Below are 18103 nucleotides of genomic sequence, written 5' to 3'. Positions count from 1 at the left end.
ACACAACCCAGCAATTCAACAGTTATTAACGGGAATGGTTTTCAACTGATCTACAAAGCATGAGTAACTTATTTATTGACTAATAATAAAGCCAGTAGTTGCAAGTTAAAAAACCTTTGATAAAGAGTCCCTATAAATGTGCAAACACTAATGCAAATCCTTGCAAATAGTCTGGCTGTTCTCTTTTCTTGTGCTGCTGTTTTTTTTTTTTTGGTGACTGCAGGAAGGAGGGCATTGTGTCCTTGCATATCATTCCCCTTCCCTTCAAGGTTACAACACAACCAGCAGAATACTGAACAGTTTGGTCTACTGAAATACTTCTCATCAGTTAGCGCAATAATTGAAAAAAAGAACTATTTTACAAAAGCCACATCTTGGCAAGGGCTACTTATACTTTTTATATTTTAGTAGGCTGTGTTTTTCATGCATACTTTTTCATATTTTTTAGTTGCAGGACTGTGATTCAAACAGAAACTGTACATGAAAAAAACCCCAAACACAACCGAGGTGATGTAAAAGACAGAGTGTTATTTCATTCAATAAATGCAAATGTTGTTATAAAACAAATGCGCTACAGAATAGTTTAATTCAACAATACTCATCTCTGATATCCTAGCAAACAGTCAAGAAATGAAGATCACAAAACATGGCCCGAGGATTTTTACAAAAATTAGATGTACAAGGCGGAACAGATGCAACTTTTTCACAGATCTGTACGGTACAGTGCAAAAATAAATCATTAATTCCAGTTAAAAGCTGGGTTTGTTCTAACTGACAGTTGTGTAAATAAAGAAGCGTCAAGCATATGAATTTGCTTTCATATGAGCCCACCCAACAGTCCTTGAGAATATGCCTCTGTATTAGGCGAGCTTATTACAATAGCTTATTTGCTGGGATATTATTGCCTCTGCTGGAGAATACAAGCATTGGCCATAAGCCCTGCACATGTCAATAGTTACAGTTCTACACTGCAGATAACAGGAATGGTAGCCAGCCAACATCTCATCTAAAGGGAAACTATAACTAATTCAGTGAACAGAAAAAAGTTCTTGGTGGCCACAACACACGTTGAACTGACAATTTGTTCTGTTATTGTGGATATTTTGCAACATCTGTGAGATTACTTATTTTGGATGCACCAACATATATAAAAAACTACAAATACTGGCTAATAGTAGCTTTAAAAATGAGTTATCAGTTTAAATCTTGGGATGTATATACTATGTTTATACTACTAATATTTAGCTGACTGGCACTGAGTAACTGTTTTATGAATGTCATATTAGTAAGGTCGGTTACTTGACAGCTATGCCTGCACCTGTATTAAGATCATTAGATGAAATGCATATTGGTATTGGCTCATATGGGACATAACAGCCAAATAAAAATAAAAAATATATAACACAACAGCAACATACTGGTGTGTCCAGTTAAGCAAACATATCAGAAAGTTCAAGTAAAGGGTTTTGCATTAACATTACTGTCCTACTCTTGTAATGCTGGAATAAGGTTTAGTCTCACCTCTAAAATTAGAAAACTAAACAATAAAAGTGCTTTGGCAATAATTCAAGTCTTTTGTTTTCCACACACATACTAGGGGCAAGAAGATACTGGCTGTATGAAACTGTATTAAAAAAATGTTGATATTTTATATCCTCACAATAATGGCAGGCTGTTTTAACATTTATTCCAAAAGTTTCAATTTACACTAAAAAACAATGAATAATGATAACATCTGTTAGTGACAAGCAACTTTTTGTATATCAAAAATAGTTACAAGTAAGCAGTGGTATTCACTACTTTGGCTTGTGTTTGTACTGGTTACTATTACATTTTAGTCTGACTTTATCAATTTAAACTATCACAACAGTAATGAAAACGATAAAAAAGTAAACTATTGACAGGAATAATAATGCTACTGGACTATTCAAATATTTGTAATTATTATGATTTACGTGAAATACGTGAGACAGAATAGTCTTTATTAAATAGTTATTACAGTTAGTGTATCAAAAGATTTGTATCTAAAGTGCATCGCTTGATGGGATTCTATTAAAAATGTGGTTAAAATATACACTATTTCTAAACGTGACTGGTGAAACTGACAAAATGAATGTTAAAATGGCCTGCCACGCACAGCAGGACTGTATACTTCAGATTTAAATTTATAGAGTATAAAAACTACTTAACTGACAGCAGACAAAATCTTTGAGTTAAAATACTGATGATAATTTCCTGTGTTCTGTTGCTTGGCTGTTCCTTAAGTCTTAATAAAAATTTTCTGTGAGCCTAAATATCCAAGTCCTAGCCTCTGTGTGGCGCTTCTGAAGTGCATCACGATATGAAAGGCCACCTCTTCTCAGGTCAGCGTGAAAGGAAACATACAGAGGACAACGGAGCACATATTCAGACTCAACGGCCTTTACAGAACTCTTTGTGACAGAAACAATAAAAGCTCTCCAGGGAACCTAGAGGCTTTCTTCTGTTCTGCGCTGGGTTTATCCCCCTCCCCAAACCACCGGTTCGCCTTTTTTGTGGGAGCCTTGACTGGTAGAAGGAAGCAATGTGAGAAGCCACCCCGCTGCTGCTGAGTCCTCCAGCCACCAGGGGATAGCGAGAAGTGAGAAGCAGATGTTAATCAGCATGTGGGAGCAACAGGAATGCCCAGGCGTCATGAAAGACTGCGTTAAATTTAGTCTTGAGGAGCCTTATTCCAAGAGGTCCTACGAGGAGACACAAACAACACACCTGAGTGAATAGATGATCACAAAGTCAAAGTAATTACAAGGGATAATTTTAGACAGTATCAGATACCTGATCTGAATCTTCATTGTACTGTGCTTTTCCCGTCTCCATGTAGTGAGGGTCAATATCATCGACTCCTTCTATCTTATTGGCTTCAACGTGCTCCCTCATGACAGAGTATCGGTGCACGAGGAACCTGATGAGGACATGAGAGCAAATGAGAAACAAACAGGGGAGAAATACAGTGTGCAGTGATCATTAGTGTGTGAGGAAAGATGAAACATGGGTAACTGACCGTCCTCCGCAGACGTATTTCTTAACCAGCCAAACACCTGCGACAGCACTCGACAGAAGCACCGCTATGACAACCATCACTATGACAGCAGCGTTCGGGGAACTGGTCTCAGTCTGTGAAGAGAGAACAGAAACAGAAAAATGTGGAGAAATGCACAGCATCACTGACATGACAAAGGACTTTTCAGATTTTACTGCCCTCAGCTGTAAATGTGCTCATGCTGGATGATCAGGAAAGGGTGGGCATCTTTACCTAAAAACAAACAGTAACAGAGATAATCCTGCTGAACCCTGAAGCTCTGTCATCAGGACCAGTACACTGCAGGTGTTAACACAAACCCATACGTACCAGGGGAAGATGGACAGCCATCGTCGGTTCACTTTGACTGACCTCAGTGCAAATTCTGCTTCATTGGCTATTTACTATCTCTGTTAATCACTAACACTGGTTTCTACTTAATGCATAACAGGCTTTGATCAGGAGCCTGAGGATATCAGGTTGTTAAAAAAAAAAGTTCAGGTCATCTCAGTACAATAAGTGTGTTTCCGTCCACTTATTTTAATGCACATTTAAATATTAAAAAAACGAGAAAGCAGAAAAGAAATTCTCTAAAAAAAAAGTTGAAATATCACAAATGCTATAATGTTTTTTTTGTCCGCTTGGCTGAAGTAGAAAAGCTAGTGTACTGATAAAAACAAAATGCAATGGAGTGTAATGGAAACAGACTTAAAAGATTTATTAACTATACAGTATAAATCTTATGTTTCTTTACGTACATGAAGCATGTGACTTAAATGAAAAAACTTATTTTTCAGATTTTCTAAAAATCTGGAGAAAATTCGCACCACATTAGGTTCTAAACTTGGCTTATGTCACTTTGCTAATAGATAACACATTTACACCTTCAGTGCTGACCAGGCCAAAGATCAAACTTTCTCAGTGTGAGCAGAACTGACCAGAGAATTTGGATAAAGGACATTGCTGGTGCACATCCTCCTCAAGTCGGTCTCCTTCCTTTCTGGCTGGAAACCTCCCTCACACTGGTCTCCTGGAATCTTCCGGTAGCTTAAATGGATGGAGAGAGAGAAAGAGAGAGAGAAAGAGAGAAAGAGAGAGAGAGAGAGAGAGAGAGAGAGAGAGAGAGAGAGAGAGAGAGAGAGAGAGAGAGAGAACCATGAAAGGTAAGACAAACTCTAATCGAAAGGGCACAAACAAGCAAACAAGCTGTGTACTATGGTGCATACAAAATTTGAAATTCTTGGCCCCCTGAACTGCATGTTGAATTAAAAGTTTTGTTGTCAGTTTTTTTCAAAAGTAGAAAAAGTGAGCGAGCGTTACAAATATCCCGACCAAAAAACAGAGACATCCTCACCCACTGGTCTGTAACTGTTCTGTGGTCCCGTTTAAACAGAACTCCAGGGGACGGCCCTTCAACTCCTCCTGCTCCACACACTCTGAGCTGTTCTCTGGTCGGTAATATCCAAAGTCGCTATAAGACAAAGCTAGGTCAACTGTGTGTATAACTTTTTAAATCAAAGACAACTGATCAAGACATTTTAATCTCAAACTTTTATGAAACCAGAGACAGAAAGCATCAGGAGAGATGGAGACAGTAAGTGGACATAGAAAGAAAACAGACTATTTGGGAATTTGCCAACATGCACAAAATCCCAAAGAGGACATGGAAGGAGCAAGGACGTACCAATGATAATCATCGACTGTGCATGGACAGGGGGACAGCGTCTTCGTGATAGCGTAGTCCCTCCCATTCCAACAGACGGAGCCTTTCCTCAGGCGCAAGAAGGTCTCTTTAAAGCCCAGCACGCAGCCATCATTAGATCCACTGGGGTCTGCAGAGTGACCCAGCCACTGTACATAGTCCCCTTCAGTGCCTGCAAGTATTTACACGCCCACATACTAAGTCAAAAGATTAAACATTTTCAGCATCATCAACCGAATGTCATCCATCTTGTCCCACATACTCACAGTCTCTGCTGAGGAGTCTCCTGAAGTCTATGGTGATCACCACCCATTTACTGGAGCCGCTCCTGTAGCCCCACAGGCTGACGTTCATGGAGCGAGAGCCGGGCTCGCTGTCCATACCACTGAAGTGAATTGGGTCGCTGGTGAAGTTATATGTATGCCAGCACTGTCCCTCATCTGTTGAAAACCTAGGGGAGGGAAGAACAAAGGGGTGTGTGTGTGCGGGGGGGGTTAGAGCCCATTCAGCAAAACAATAGGGAACTGTCAAACAAACACATGACAAAAATCCCAAATTTTAACAAATACTACAATAAAAAAAATTTTGCCATAGGATCGGTTATCCTCACTTGATCTGGTTGACAGGTGAGTTGGTGTGCTCTACAGCCACCAGCAGGCCTCCGGAGTCCAGGATAGCATAGTGATGAGGGCCCTTGAGGGCCAACAGCCACATGTAGCCACCATCATCAGACACGTACACATCAGGAGAAAGAGCTGACTCTGCATCTCCAACGCTGCCTATAGAAAAGGAGGGAGACGGTGTTGTGAGACACTTTTCCACAAAGTAACACGATTCCGTATGGAGAGATCATCATGCTTGTGTGTTTGTGTGTTTTATACCATGGGCCAGAATGAGGCCCACTGCATTGGGCTGTGATAGAGGCAGCATAGGGACGTTCATCTTCATGGTGGTGCTGTAGGAGGCGTGGATGTGAAGTCTACACTGTAAAGACACAATGATGAGGGTTAATATTGGTACTAAGTCTCCTCCTCACTGCAGAGACTCAGGCTGTCAAATGTTGATTAATTACAGGTGCATCTGGCCTGTAAAACACACTCACCATGCAAAGCTTCTGTGCCTATTTTGGTTTTCTGTTAAGTTTATTTCTGATGTTAAACATTTAAAGTAAAACAAAATAAAATATATGTGTCTCTCACTCTGTTTGGCCTGTTAGTAGAGGTCTCTGTGTCACACTGGCTGTCCTGAGGTCTGCGCAGAGTCTGCCACCTTGCTCCTTGGTCAAAGGTGATCACTGTCTCCACATCACCATCTACAAAATAACTTACTATCAGGACCAAAATAGTTGTTTTGCATGTTTAGTTCATAGACTGCAGACAATCAGATTCAATCAGAAATTCAATCAGAATTTCACACTTCTAACAATTTTCCAAAACATTTCATCAGGTCTCCAGATTGATGTCATGCCTTCTAAGCATCAAAGGCTTACAGTTTATTTTCCTGCATGAATCTGAAGTTTGTTTGAGATAAGTAATTGATCACAGTATCCAGTTAGTCTGCTTCATTTTTTAGAGATCAGAAGGGACTGTTTTGTAAATGTTTCTTCACGGTGAATTCAAAGATGCCCTAAAATTTGAGATTTGAATGTTTACTGTGAAACAGATGTAGAAAATCTGAAAAAAAAAAAAGATGGCAGAAAATCAAACATAGGCATCATGGAAAAAACGTGAGAAGGAAACGTCTTGAAACCTGCCTCCAAACTCCTTCTTTGCAACTGTATTACCATGCAAAAATCATATAAACCCTTTAAGTGATTTTACATTTGAATTATTTTTTCATTGAATTAAAAACAGAAGATTAAGAATCTGTCAGCATAAGGTGTTCTCTGGAAGCAGGTGAGCATTGTTGCAAGGTACAGATACATTTCTGAAGTTATTACATGGTTCAATAAGACTTTTTCAAAACTGTTAGCAAAAAAAAAACAACAACTAGACACTTGCTCTGAAATATGCATTTCCAAAGTGTAAAGTGTGTTGACCTACCCTCTGTGAGTGCACTGGTCATGTAGACGCCCCTGAGTGAACTAATGGCAGTGAAGTCAGTGTCACTTCCCGTGGTTGTATATAGATGGCGCTCCAGAGACTTAGAGAACACGGTTCCTCTGTCATCAGACACATAGATGGTTCCCACACCAGAGTCTGCTCCACACACACACACACACACACACACACACACACACACACGCACACACACACACACACACACACACACACACGCACACAAACACACACACACACACACACAAACACACACACACACACACACAGGGTTGGATTCTATATTGTGACACATTTACTGATCCCCACTTTGAAACTTTCTGCAGCTTCAGTGTTCTTTACTTGGAAGAGAATGTTTGCTTGCTATGCCATTAGCATTACTGTTAATCATCAGCATCACCAGTAACTACCAGCGCTGTCAACATCATCATTGTCCACATCAAAGTTCACTACCAGTGCCTTTTCTGACCTCCGGGGTCGTCCACATGCATGAAGATCATGTCCTGAGTGGCTGCCAGGATGGAATAGAACTGCTCGTGGTTGACTGTAGGAAGCTGGGCCATGTTCCACACCTCACCTCCGTCCACTGACACGTGGATCATACGCTCTGTACCCTATCACGCACACACATAACACAAACATACTGTTTAGAAGACAATGTCGTATTAACTGCGCCTTTACAACTTTACAATTTAGACATAAATGTGGAAGCTTTCACACATTGGGTTTAAGACTAACCAAGAATTATCAAAGTTCAAGAGGCGGTCCATTAACTTTGCTAATATAGCCAGGAAGTGCCGATATGTCGTGCTAGGCTACATCCAGGTGTGGTCTGGATGACCTGATTACAATGTATACTATGCGTGTTTACACCTTGCATGGACATCTTTTTCCTGAACTAGACAGGACATTCAGACACATACCGTGCCAGTCATGATGGAAGCGAAAACAAATTTTCCTCCCAGTACAAAGGAATAAACTCTTGTTGCAATGGTCTGGAAACTTCGACCATAGTCCACCGTCTTCCTTAACTCTAGCATTCCTTTATCATCTGACAGAAAGAAAATGGGGTTATTGGATGTGTTAAATGAATGTTACATATGTAGGCATACATGTGGGTGATTATACTGTCTCCACTTACTGCATGATCCGTTGTAGTTTGTTGTAATATAGATGCTGTTCTTTGGACCCCTGCATGTGAGAAAAAGAAACAGTGACAGAAGGAATCTGGAGGGAAAGATCTAACTGTACTCACATTTTTTAACATCTGAAAGTTGTCTGAGTTCAAATGTAAATCCACTTTTGGAATTTGTAGAGATCACAGATTAGGGTTGTGGCTTCTACTAAGTGCTGTGCGAGCGAGGCTCACATCGACCCCCAGGCTGCGCTCCAAGCCTTCTCTGTGGCGTTGTTCACTGCCAAAGGGGACGGAGGTTTTCACACTGCAAAGATTCTGCTGGTTCAAGGACTGTGGGCTGAATAAGAATGCCGCTGCTGACTCATGATTCACTCTGACAGCAGCCTCAGCTCCCTCGCTCTGCAGTCAATTTAGGCTCGGGCCTAAATGACAGCTGTGGTCACGCAGAGCTATCACAATGTTCCCACAATGCAGCGCTAACAACCGCAGGCTGACACCACAACCTCATGTGAACTCTGGTGCTCAAATGAAACCGGAGTCAGGAGCGTGATCCGAACTGTGGTGAGAACGACAGCTGGAATAACAACAATGGACAAACAGCACACACACACATACACACTCCTGCTGTAACAAGAACAAGGCAGAGTGGACAGGTTTTATGTCCCTCTTTGACGTGTTTGTTTTTACTACAAACCAGCTGCACACAGATGACTGATTTATAGGAAAAATGTATGTAAAAGGTACAAAAATATTTATTAAGGGACTGTATGAAAATAATTAGAAGAGCTGGGATCTGAGAAGGGGGAAGAGGTTTGAGTACTTTTTGCTAAAGTGAGTGTAGTCTGATTTTTTTTTTGGAAGGGGGAGAGGGTCTTTACATTTTCCATTTTTCAGATATATATTTATCCATACATCCATTATCTATACCGCTTATGCTCTTAAGGGTCACAGGAGGGGACTGCGGGCTGAACAGGTTCACGCACACAGATCTATGAGCAATTTATAGTCATCAATATTTCTAAGCTGCATGTCTTCCCCATGCACAAGAAGAACATGTATACCGTGCCGCCCCAATATATGAATCACAAAGAATTAATCTATAATATTCTGCATGTTCAGTACAACCCAATTTGTTCTACTAGTGGGTGAAGAACCTCAGCGGCCACAGAGGTGTCACTTGTGTCCTGTTTGCTTCTTCAGTGGCAGCAGTAATAACTGTTCATTCAGTTGCTCTTGGTTCAAAAACAGAGCAGGAATGCTGGGTAAATGAAACACAACATTTATTATGTTTGTATGATTTTTTTTTTTTAAGTGAAACATAAAGTTCAGGTCCTGTCCCCTCAACATTCATTTTCTTGCTGTCCCTATTGTTTGACTTATTATGCCATATGTTACATAGTAAATGACAGCTAGATCCCATATGTCTTAGATATTTTTAATTCAAAAAGGCAATGTGTAAGAATTGTTAGCCAACTGTTTAATTCATACTCCAAACAAACAGGGGGCAGCATATTACCAGAAGGTTGGGGGGTCCACCCCTATCATAAAAAACAAGGAAATAAATTCTCTGGTCTCGCCCCTTCTTCTGTGGCGTAGTCAGACTGGCCATACCAGGACAAATCCCAGTGGGCTGGTGGACCGTCAGAAAATCCATAAACATTTTACCAGCCCTCCCTGTGTGCCTACGATTCAGGGTGTGTATGACAGTGTGCTGCATGTTTGGACTGGACTCCCTGGCCAATCACAACCAAGTTTCAACCCTCACCCTCACATTGATTGAATTTTAGCTTGAATAAATTTAATCTCAGCATAGGGCAGTTTCTGACATGTTGCCAAACCTGCATGGATTGGGCAATAATGTTTTTTCACACAGGTTTACCCAGCAGTGTGATTATGTAACTGGTAGGTTGTTATCTTCGGTTATTGTTAGACTGATAACGACAATTTCACACCCAGTCTGCCCAGTTAGAGAGACAGGGAAGACGCAGAGGAAGCCGAAGTAGAGGACGAGCAACAAGAGGTCAGGGAACGCAAGGGAGAGTTACAGCATCAATAGCTGAGCTTGAGGAAAGAGTGGAGGAATGTCACCAAGGGAGGAAGGCTGCAACACAGGTGTATAATCTACTCATAGATACTACTTCTTCAACCTCTCATGTTGGACTGAGGACAGACTGGATGCTACAGTGACCCAGTATCACCCCCTGAGGTACAAAGTGGTATTACAAGATGGGACAGGCTGGAGCTAGCTGGTTAGCATGCTAACTTCAGTAGACAGCTCTGCAATACAATAAACAGACGTCTTTAACATAACATCAGAGCGGTTATTTCTTCCCATTCTGTGGATAATCTATTTTTTCATTTTTGAATGTTTTAAACTAAAATATTTTCATATTGCTCCTTTAATATAAACTGGCAATTCTCACCATCTGACCAAGCACACACTGTCATGGATCTTCCTCCAGGAGGCGCCAAAGTCCTCAGACAGCCACAGGTCCAACTGGAGGGAAAAATAAAAATAAATAAATAAACTAAAAATAATAATAGTTGACTTTTGAGTATTCAGTTGGGGTGCTGATTAGAGATTAGAGGCTGTGGTCCACAGAACATGAAGGCTACTACCGTGATACTGAGTGTCAGAATTGCGTTGCTGTCTCCAGGGTTGTACAACATCTGAATGAGGGGTTCAAACGGGAGATTGGTTGGAACAAAGGTGAGGCCAAAGTCCTGTGAGCGAAACAGCTGAAACCCCCCGATCTCTGACACATCACCAGTCAGAATCACCTGAAACCAAACACAGAACATTCAGGGGGGAGCTTTACCATCCTTTAACAGCAGAGTACAGCTTTGAAGCTTTATGATTTAGTGTGTTCACATGGAAAAACTAAGTACAACACAATATTTCTTTGTGGCTCACCTTCCCAGATTGGTCAGGACTGATGGCGATGCCAATGTCAGTCTGGATGAAGGTGTGGTTGATAAGGTGAGTCACGTCTTTAAAGGTCTTCCCATAGTCTTCACTGACGCAGAGACAAAGTTGCAGTTAGATATTCAGAACATAGTTGTGGCAAACAATCTACTGCTCTATTTGCATTTTGTGTGCCATAAACCATCAGGCACTTCTCACCTCCTGTAGAGATTAGACTGACCGATGCGCATCATGAACAACGGCACCTGAAATGTTGTCACAACCAGCAGCACCTGGCAGAAGACAGAGGAGGTGTAACGCAATAATTTGTACAACATCTTGGACTGGTTTTTGTTTGTTTGTTTGTGTTCACAATCATATGCTACATTTAAAAATAAACTCACCCCTGATCCATCGCCCACCCAGACCAGCGACAGGGAACTCATGGTTCTCACTTTGAAGGTGAACTGAAATGGGAGCGAAAAGCAAACACAAGTGGAGGTTTTTAGAAAGGAATTCTAGGATAAAAGTTTATTGACTATCACGCACGTAGGCTGATCAATGATTATTTGAAATATTTGGAATTTGGTGAAGTGTCTCTTGCACCATAGTGCTTCAGAACATCAACTGCAGAAAAAACACACAGTCAAGAGCGCATAGTTTAGTCTGAAATACACAAAACACGAGAGAGTTTATGTTTCTGCCATTCACTGCGCAGAAGACACGACAGCCGAGAGGACAGAATGAATTGTCGTTACTGTCCAAAGTAACTCGGCCATTTGGATGCACTCTGCATGTGTGACCTACATTCCTGCTTAAATGACAAAGCTGAGCCCAGAGAACAAGACAATTACTGATGTCCCAAGCACAGCCAGACACACACACACACACACACAGTGAATGTGGACCAAAGGTATTCTGACATTTGACAAAATACACAAATGTTCACCTTAGTTTTACACATTTATAAACACATTTCTCTGTCTGTTGAAGACTTAAAGTTCAAAATAAAATCGAAATTAAAAAAAAAAAGTGTCAGAGTTACATAATATTAGAGGAAATGTGTAAAAAGATTTCAGACCTGGACTTTTACTTCACAGCTAGTTCGCTTACTGCAAACAACATTCCAGTCTATTCATCCAGCATGACGTTCAAGTGTTTGGCCATTTGAGCAACATATTTAGCCACAGCCCACATTGTTTGGAGTCTGAGGAAGGTTTCTCCTCTCCTCCCTTAAGCTGTCGGGGCAGAGATGTTTACAAGGTGAGCCCAGTCCTAGGTAGTCTGCGTACCGCTCTATAAAACCACAGGAGAGTGCCAGGTCTGCCTGCTGGAAAACTCCTTGTAAATAGGTCCAGTGGAAACTGGCTTGCAGTGCCTGTCCAAGTGTGTGAACACAAGTTTCCATCTCTGCTCTACATGAATCATCTCATCACGCCCTCGCTGCATCCATCTGTTCTTTCATATCTTGATCACTTGACTGTTTGACAACTTCTCCTCCCTTCCTTTGCAGTCATCTGTGCAATCTGTTGATCAGTTTAAAAAAAATAAAAGCATTACGTGTCCTGTCTTTCAAACAGTCTCACACCATTTAACCACAGTGTTCTTGGCACAAATGCATCCAGGCCAAAAAAAAAATCTTAAAGGTAATGCATTATATCTGCAGTGTTATGGTCACACTTGATGTTTAAATGGGACTTTTATCATCAGTGCTGAGCAACGGGTCTGGAAGCACAAAAATCCACTTTAACTTATATTGCTAATTGAGGTTTGACACCAGTACAGTCAAAGGCAATGGTCAGTGTCGTTGTGGTGTAATGGTATCTAGGAGTGACCAAAAGCGGGTAAACCGTGAATATTTATCTGCTTTCCCATCCAAACATGTGTTCTCACACACAAACCGCTCACAAAACTGGTGACATGTCATAGCGTTAAGCCATAATGATTACTACACTTTTACAGCAGTTTGAAGTGCGTGTCAAAACTGTGGAAACGCCATTTTCCAAAATTAAACAAAAACCATCCCCTGGTCTTTATTTGATTATTTGTGCACAAATGTGACTCATAAAATGTAATGATTAATGATTTAAAATGATCTTAGCACACTATCAAATATTGGTCACTGTTATTTATTAGCCAAAGAGATCCCTCTCAGAGATAATAGTTTATGGAATTTTATATTTTCCTTGATTTCCTTCTCTCCAGTGTGTTGGACGTCCATTTAATTTAAATGAATGGAACAGGGAAGGAATTAATAACCGAAAAAGGATTGAGAGCTAAGTTATTGGATTGTTCTTACTCTGTTGCCCACAGAGTAAGAGTAAGTAATGTTATTAAAGTATGAGTCCAACTTAAATGTAAATCTGTCTCAGAGGATGGACGGGAATATTTGTATATATAATGCATATTCCAAGCTGACTGAACTTTAATGTTGATTTTTTTTTTTTTCAGGGATTATGTTGTAATGTTTGTATATTTTCAGGATATCAGGAATATCTCAACAAAAAAAGTACAACCACACAAGATACACACCAGACACTCTCAGGGTATTCGATGACCTGCAGAAATATGACCTCCTGAAATTCAATTTTAAAAAATGGATTTTTAAAATCTGGTCACAGTGACTGCAGGTCAACAGGTTTCATGTTGTGCCTTGTCTCAGCATCAGGCCTTTGCAAATGTTTCTGCCAGTTGCTTGTACACCTGTGTTAAATTTAACCAGCGTGTGTTTTCCACCAGTGTTTTTCACATCTGTTCCTCTGAAACCTTGACTGGACAAATGCTGACTTGACTGGCTACAATTCAGTGGGACTGAAAACCCAAACAATCAACAACAGCATCATAAAGCAGGTCAGCTGACTGACACGAAGGCTGAGAAAGCTGCGTCTGAGTGGAAACTGCTGTTTTATCGAAATGGGAGGAGCGCAAAAACAAGATCATGTGGATTAATGCTTGAGGAAAGGAGCTTCTCCAAAGCTACAGGCTATCCTGTCCTTTTCCGTGACAGGGATAACAGAAGGGTAGAAGAAGACAGAAAAGAGAAGAAAAGATATGTATTAGTCAGCAAAAGAAAAAAATCAGGCGATAAATGTCTGACCCGGGTGGACGTGGCCTCACAAACCAGACATGACCTCATGCTGTATCACTTGCTGAATTTAAGGCTCCACATCTTTAATCTCTGTCTGCAGCTCAAGTCGCCAAGATGCTGTGACACTGAAGGTGTGTCAGTGCATTCAACCTTCAATTGTGAACAACAAATCCGCACAACTGAGTATCACACATGTGGCTGCACATGAACAGACACACACATATACCCATGCAGACTCAGTGCTACACACTAAGAGAGGGTGGGGGCACAGCGAAGTCCTCTCTCAGAGGTCAGACGCCAACACAATGAGCTCCTTATTCCCTCTGCTCGGGGGTTTTAACCTTTCTGCTTCAGCCGTGTTTACACACATAAAACTTCAGAAGAGAAGGTCAAACACTCAGGCTCTGATCTAACACACGAAGCTGTGTAGACCAATCCTCTGATGCTGGGCTAAGCTCTGCGGGCGGGGGGGACATAAGCTGGGGTGTTTTAATGTCCATTCGATTATTGTTGTTCAGGAAAACCAGAACAGAAGAGAAGTGCAGGGCTCTAGCTGACCACGCTGATTAAATTTTGATTAAGTCTATAAAATGTAAGAAAACAATGATTATCCACTTAATCGATTAGCTCATTGACGAAAAACTCATCTGTAACTAGTTTGATTTTTGGCCCCCTCTTGGCAACATCAGCCTATCCATCGGTCAGTCCATCACTTTGGTCCAGACTGAAATGTCTTCATAGCCAAATGTTCTAGTTTCAGTCCTAATTCAGTCTACACTGATACACAATAGAGTAAAGCAGCAAATCCTCACATTTGAGAAGCTGGAACCAGCAACGTTTTTTTTTTTGATAAGTAAAAGACATAAGAGATGTTAACTCCTCAACCTTCCATCTACCTCTGAATCTGCAAGTGCCGTTCTGTTTTCACCAGTTTGTTGATCTCATTGAACGTCTTTCACTGTATATCAAGAAACTCATACTTTCCATAACTCACTCTCTCAGTCTGCCTGTCCCCTCTCTCTCTCTCTCTCTCTCACCGTGTTGAACATCAACTCTGCTGCTTTTCTTGGTGCTCCAACAGCTGGCTGTGGCCCAGCTACGCTTCACCCCGAAAAAAAAGAGCATGTTTTTCCTCCTGTATTTTGGCCAGGGGGGGATAGAAGACGGGATGGAGTCAGGAGGAAGAAAAACAAAAATAGTTTGTACACCAGACAGAGTGAGCCAAATTAACCTCACACAAACATACAAAGAAAGGGAAAATGAGGGGAAAGCCTGGCTGCTTGACAAAACACTTCCTGTGTAGTCTATTAGGCCTAAAATAGCATAAAAAGAGGTGTGGGAGGAGGTTAAACTTGTTGGATTTGCTCATTTACCCTGCAAATTAGAAAATGAGGAGTGTGTGCTACTGATCCACAAGCTCACACCAGCTTGTCTGATTGTTTGATAACAGAAAACTCAGGCTTGAGCTCAGATCAAATTCAGCAGACCCAAAAAGAAAAAAGAAAAAGTCAAAAAAACGTGGGGAATGTTTGTGAGAGAGAAAGCCCCAGAGGGGACAGGAGAGGTCTGCTCTTTCTGAGCGTGCCAAGTCGATTTCATGCTCAGAAGCTGGTCCAGGTGTAATGTCCACTTCTTAAACCACTAACATGCACACACACGCGCACACACACACACAAGCACATATAAACAGGAAGTCTGTCCTGCGGAGCTCTGAAGCTTCGAGTCAAGTTGTTCTTATTGTGCTTCCTATTACAAAATGTTCACTACTAAAATAACAGAAGGTGTTGTTCACTCTGTTGTGGGATAAAGGTTGAGATGATAAAGGGTTCAAGACCAAACGGGATGAAAGAGAGGGTAGAAAGGGGGGCTACCATCAAATGCTGATATCATCAAAGAATTTCAAGCCAGTTTTGGGTGAGCAATCAATTCTACTTTTCTACTTCATGTTACTCTTTTTTTTTAAAAATCAATTACAGGTATAAATGCAAGACAAAAAGAAGAAGAACACAACTAAATGTTTATGAGTTTGTGCAGTTGCAAACTCCATCCTGCATCATCAGAGGATGACAAGCCAGAGTCACTAGGCGTGATGGATCTGACCTGGACTGACGACTCATGTTAATTCACATCAGTTAAAAGGGAAAGTGACAGAGCTGAAACAATAATCAGCAAGTATTTACACAAAAAGATTATTTAAGCAATTTTTTCTGCAACAATTACCTGATTACTCAATAAATCAACTGACATAAAATGAATGGGCCACTATAACAGTCTCAGTCATCTTTATTTGCAAAAATGCCAAACATTCTCTGGTTTCAGCCTCTCGTGAGAGGATTTACAGCTTTTCTTTGTCACATATGACAGTAAATTAAACATCTTTGGGTTTTGTACTTGACAAAATAAACCACTTGAAGACATTGCCATTCAGCCTGGGGACTTTTCTTCTTATCTTTTTTTTACTATTTGCATTATCAGTTACTCTCCACAGTATTTGATTGATTTTTCGATTAACTGTTTGGTCTATGAAACTAGAGCTCAAAGTGAACTAAGGAACTGTCTCCAAATATAGTCATTTTTCATTTTACGGCAGTAAGAAATGGAAAAAGCTTAAACCATTCACATTTGAGAAGCTTGAACCATCAAATTTTGGGATTTTTCTTGCTTGAAATTTGACTTTTTACAGTCAACTGATTATCAGAACAGCTGCCAAACGACGACTGATCGACTAATCGTTTTACCATAAAACAAGTTAGTTTTTAGTGCAGGATTCAGATCACAGACTACTGTCAAATTATAACTACAGCAGAAAATCATCTGGTTGCATTGGCATTAGAGGTTTAAGCATTACAGGGTCTAAAAAAAAAAGAGTTGATTTGTTTGTGATGTGAAAACGTTAGGAGGCTGTTTACAGTGTGGGCACCATAACAGTCGCTCCGTATACTTTGTGACCGCAGACACCAACTGTAGCTAAGAGCACAGAGACTACTTGACGTCTTCAGAGAGTTTAATTGTGTAAATGGTGGGTTTAAAGACACCTGAATAAGTCACTTACAGTATGGGTGTTGTTTTGCAGGGCTGACTCTACTCCGGGCAGGGGTGTACATGTCTGTCCATTCAGTCCTGCGCTGCGTCTCGAGAGGTCGGACCTCTCTAAACTATGCGGCTCCCCATCCCTGCCTAACTCCCTCAGCAGCCTCTTCAAAGCTGACAGGTTTTCTCGCTCTTGAAAATCTCTGCCCAGCGCAGCGGAGGACAACAACGGCAGCCCGAGCGCCAAAATGAAAAATACGGAGGACATGCTTACAGGAAGAGTCCCCAACTTTGAACTCGGCGAGAAGCTCATCTGGCCCGACAGTTGGCTCCACATGCCCCCCTCATCACCTAATGCATCTTTAATCACGGCCCATCCACCGTGGCACGGGATTGGTCAGGACCAGAATAACCCGCAATCTCATTGGTTCGACAGGAATCTTCCTCAGCTGAGATGTCAGTCGTTTTCTGGTGTTATACTGCCCCCTGGTGGAAAGACCGCGCAAAGAAGGGCGAACTTTTTGTTCCTGGAAAAGTTAGACTTCGAATTTGTTTATTAGTCCAAGAAACAGAGGAAAAGCAGAACAAACAGCCTGAAGGACAGACTTTGTCATACAAAATGACTCACTGACCGGAAACACTTCACTTTAACTCCTCCTGTGCAGCCTTTAAAGGCAGTAAACATTTAAAAAATGGTTCAAAACACATTTTAATGTAGTTGTTCATAGGTATGAGGACATTTTTAAGACATTAAAACATTGTTTTTTTTTAATATGCAATATTTGTGAACAATTATAGCTTCTCCTACACTGACATATTGTAAATTTTTACAGTTGTTTTACTGTGTTATTCACTGTGTGTTTATACAGCAGGTTCTACTCACGGGTATCTACAGGAGAAGTTATAGTTGTTGAGTAATACATTTATAACACTGATATTTGCTTGAGACTGCATTAAATGAGTCCTTACTAAAAGTTTATATATTACCTCTAAATGATAAATAGGGAGACTCAAGTTGACGTTATCAACTGACTTTTTTTGTCAAATTTTAGCAAGTTGTTTTTTACAATTTCTGGCTAAATTAACATAAATGCCCCAAAACTGACAAAACACGTTATCAGACAA

The 18103-nt window shown here is 40.8% G+C and overlaps 1 protein-coding gene across 1 annotated transcript; it reads right to left on the bottom strand.

Annotated features, from left to right (window-relative positions):
• Positions 1-178: 178 nt before the first annotated feature.
• Positions 179-17343, bottom strand: LOC121179396 (sortilin-like). The gene is made up of 20 exons (XM_041034223.1): positions 17001-17343; positions 11265-11327; positions 11080-11153; positions 10870-10972; positions 10575-10736; positions 10379-10452; positions 7959-8008; positions 7741-7868; positions 7287-7431; positions 6803-6958; positions 5960-6072; positions 5642-5744; positions 5371-5539; positions 5027-5211; positions 4743-4932; positions 4413-4529; positions 3997-4105; positions 3041-3153; positions 2815-2941; positions 179-2723 (listed from the first exon to the last, which is right to left on the bottom strand). Exons 1-20 carry the CDS (start codon positions 17313-17315, stop codon positions 2709-2711), a joined length of 2511 nt encoding a protein of 836 aa, XP_040890157.1. The 5' UTR covers positions 17316-17343; the 3' UTR covers positions 179-2708.
• Between the last annotated feature and the right edge of the window lie 760 nt (positions 17344-18103).

Source organism: Toxotes jaculatrix, chromosome 3 (genome assembly GCF_017976425.1).
Source record: "Toxotes jaculatrix isolate fToxJac2 chromosome 3, fToxJac2.pri, whole genome shotgun sequence".
In the NCBI taxonomy this organism is placed as follows: Eukaryota; Metazoa; Chordata; class Actinopteri; family Toxotidae; genus Toxotes; species Toxotes jaculatrix.
This window is presented reverse-complemented; position numbering and strand designations above follow the sequence as displayed.

What these genes read in the sequence shown, in the direction of transcription:
- LOC121179396 (XM_041034223.1), bottom strand. Translation starts at nt 17,315, where the DNA reads ATGTGGAGCCAACTGTCGGGCCAGATGAGCTTCTCGCCGAGTTCAAAG. An exon ending in GGGCCTCATTCTGGCCCATG is followed by an intron (nt 5,540 to 5,641) that starts GTATAAAACACA and finishes CCTTTTCTATAG; the next exon opens with GCAGCGTTGGAGATGCAGAG. An exon ending in ACAGTCGATGATTATCATTG is followed by an intron (nt 4,530 to 4,742) that starts GTACGTCCTTGC and finishes TTTGTCTTATAG; the next exon opens with CGACTTTGGATATTACCGAC.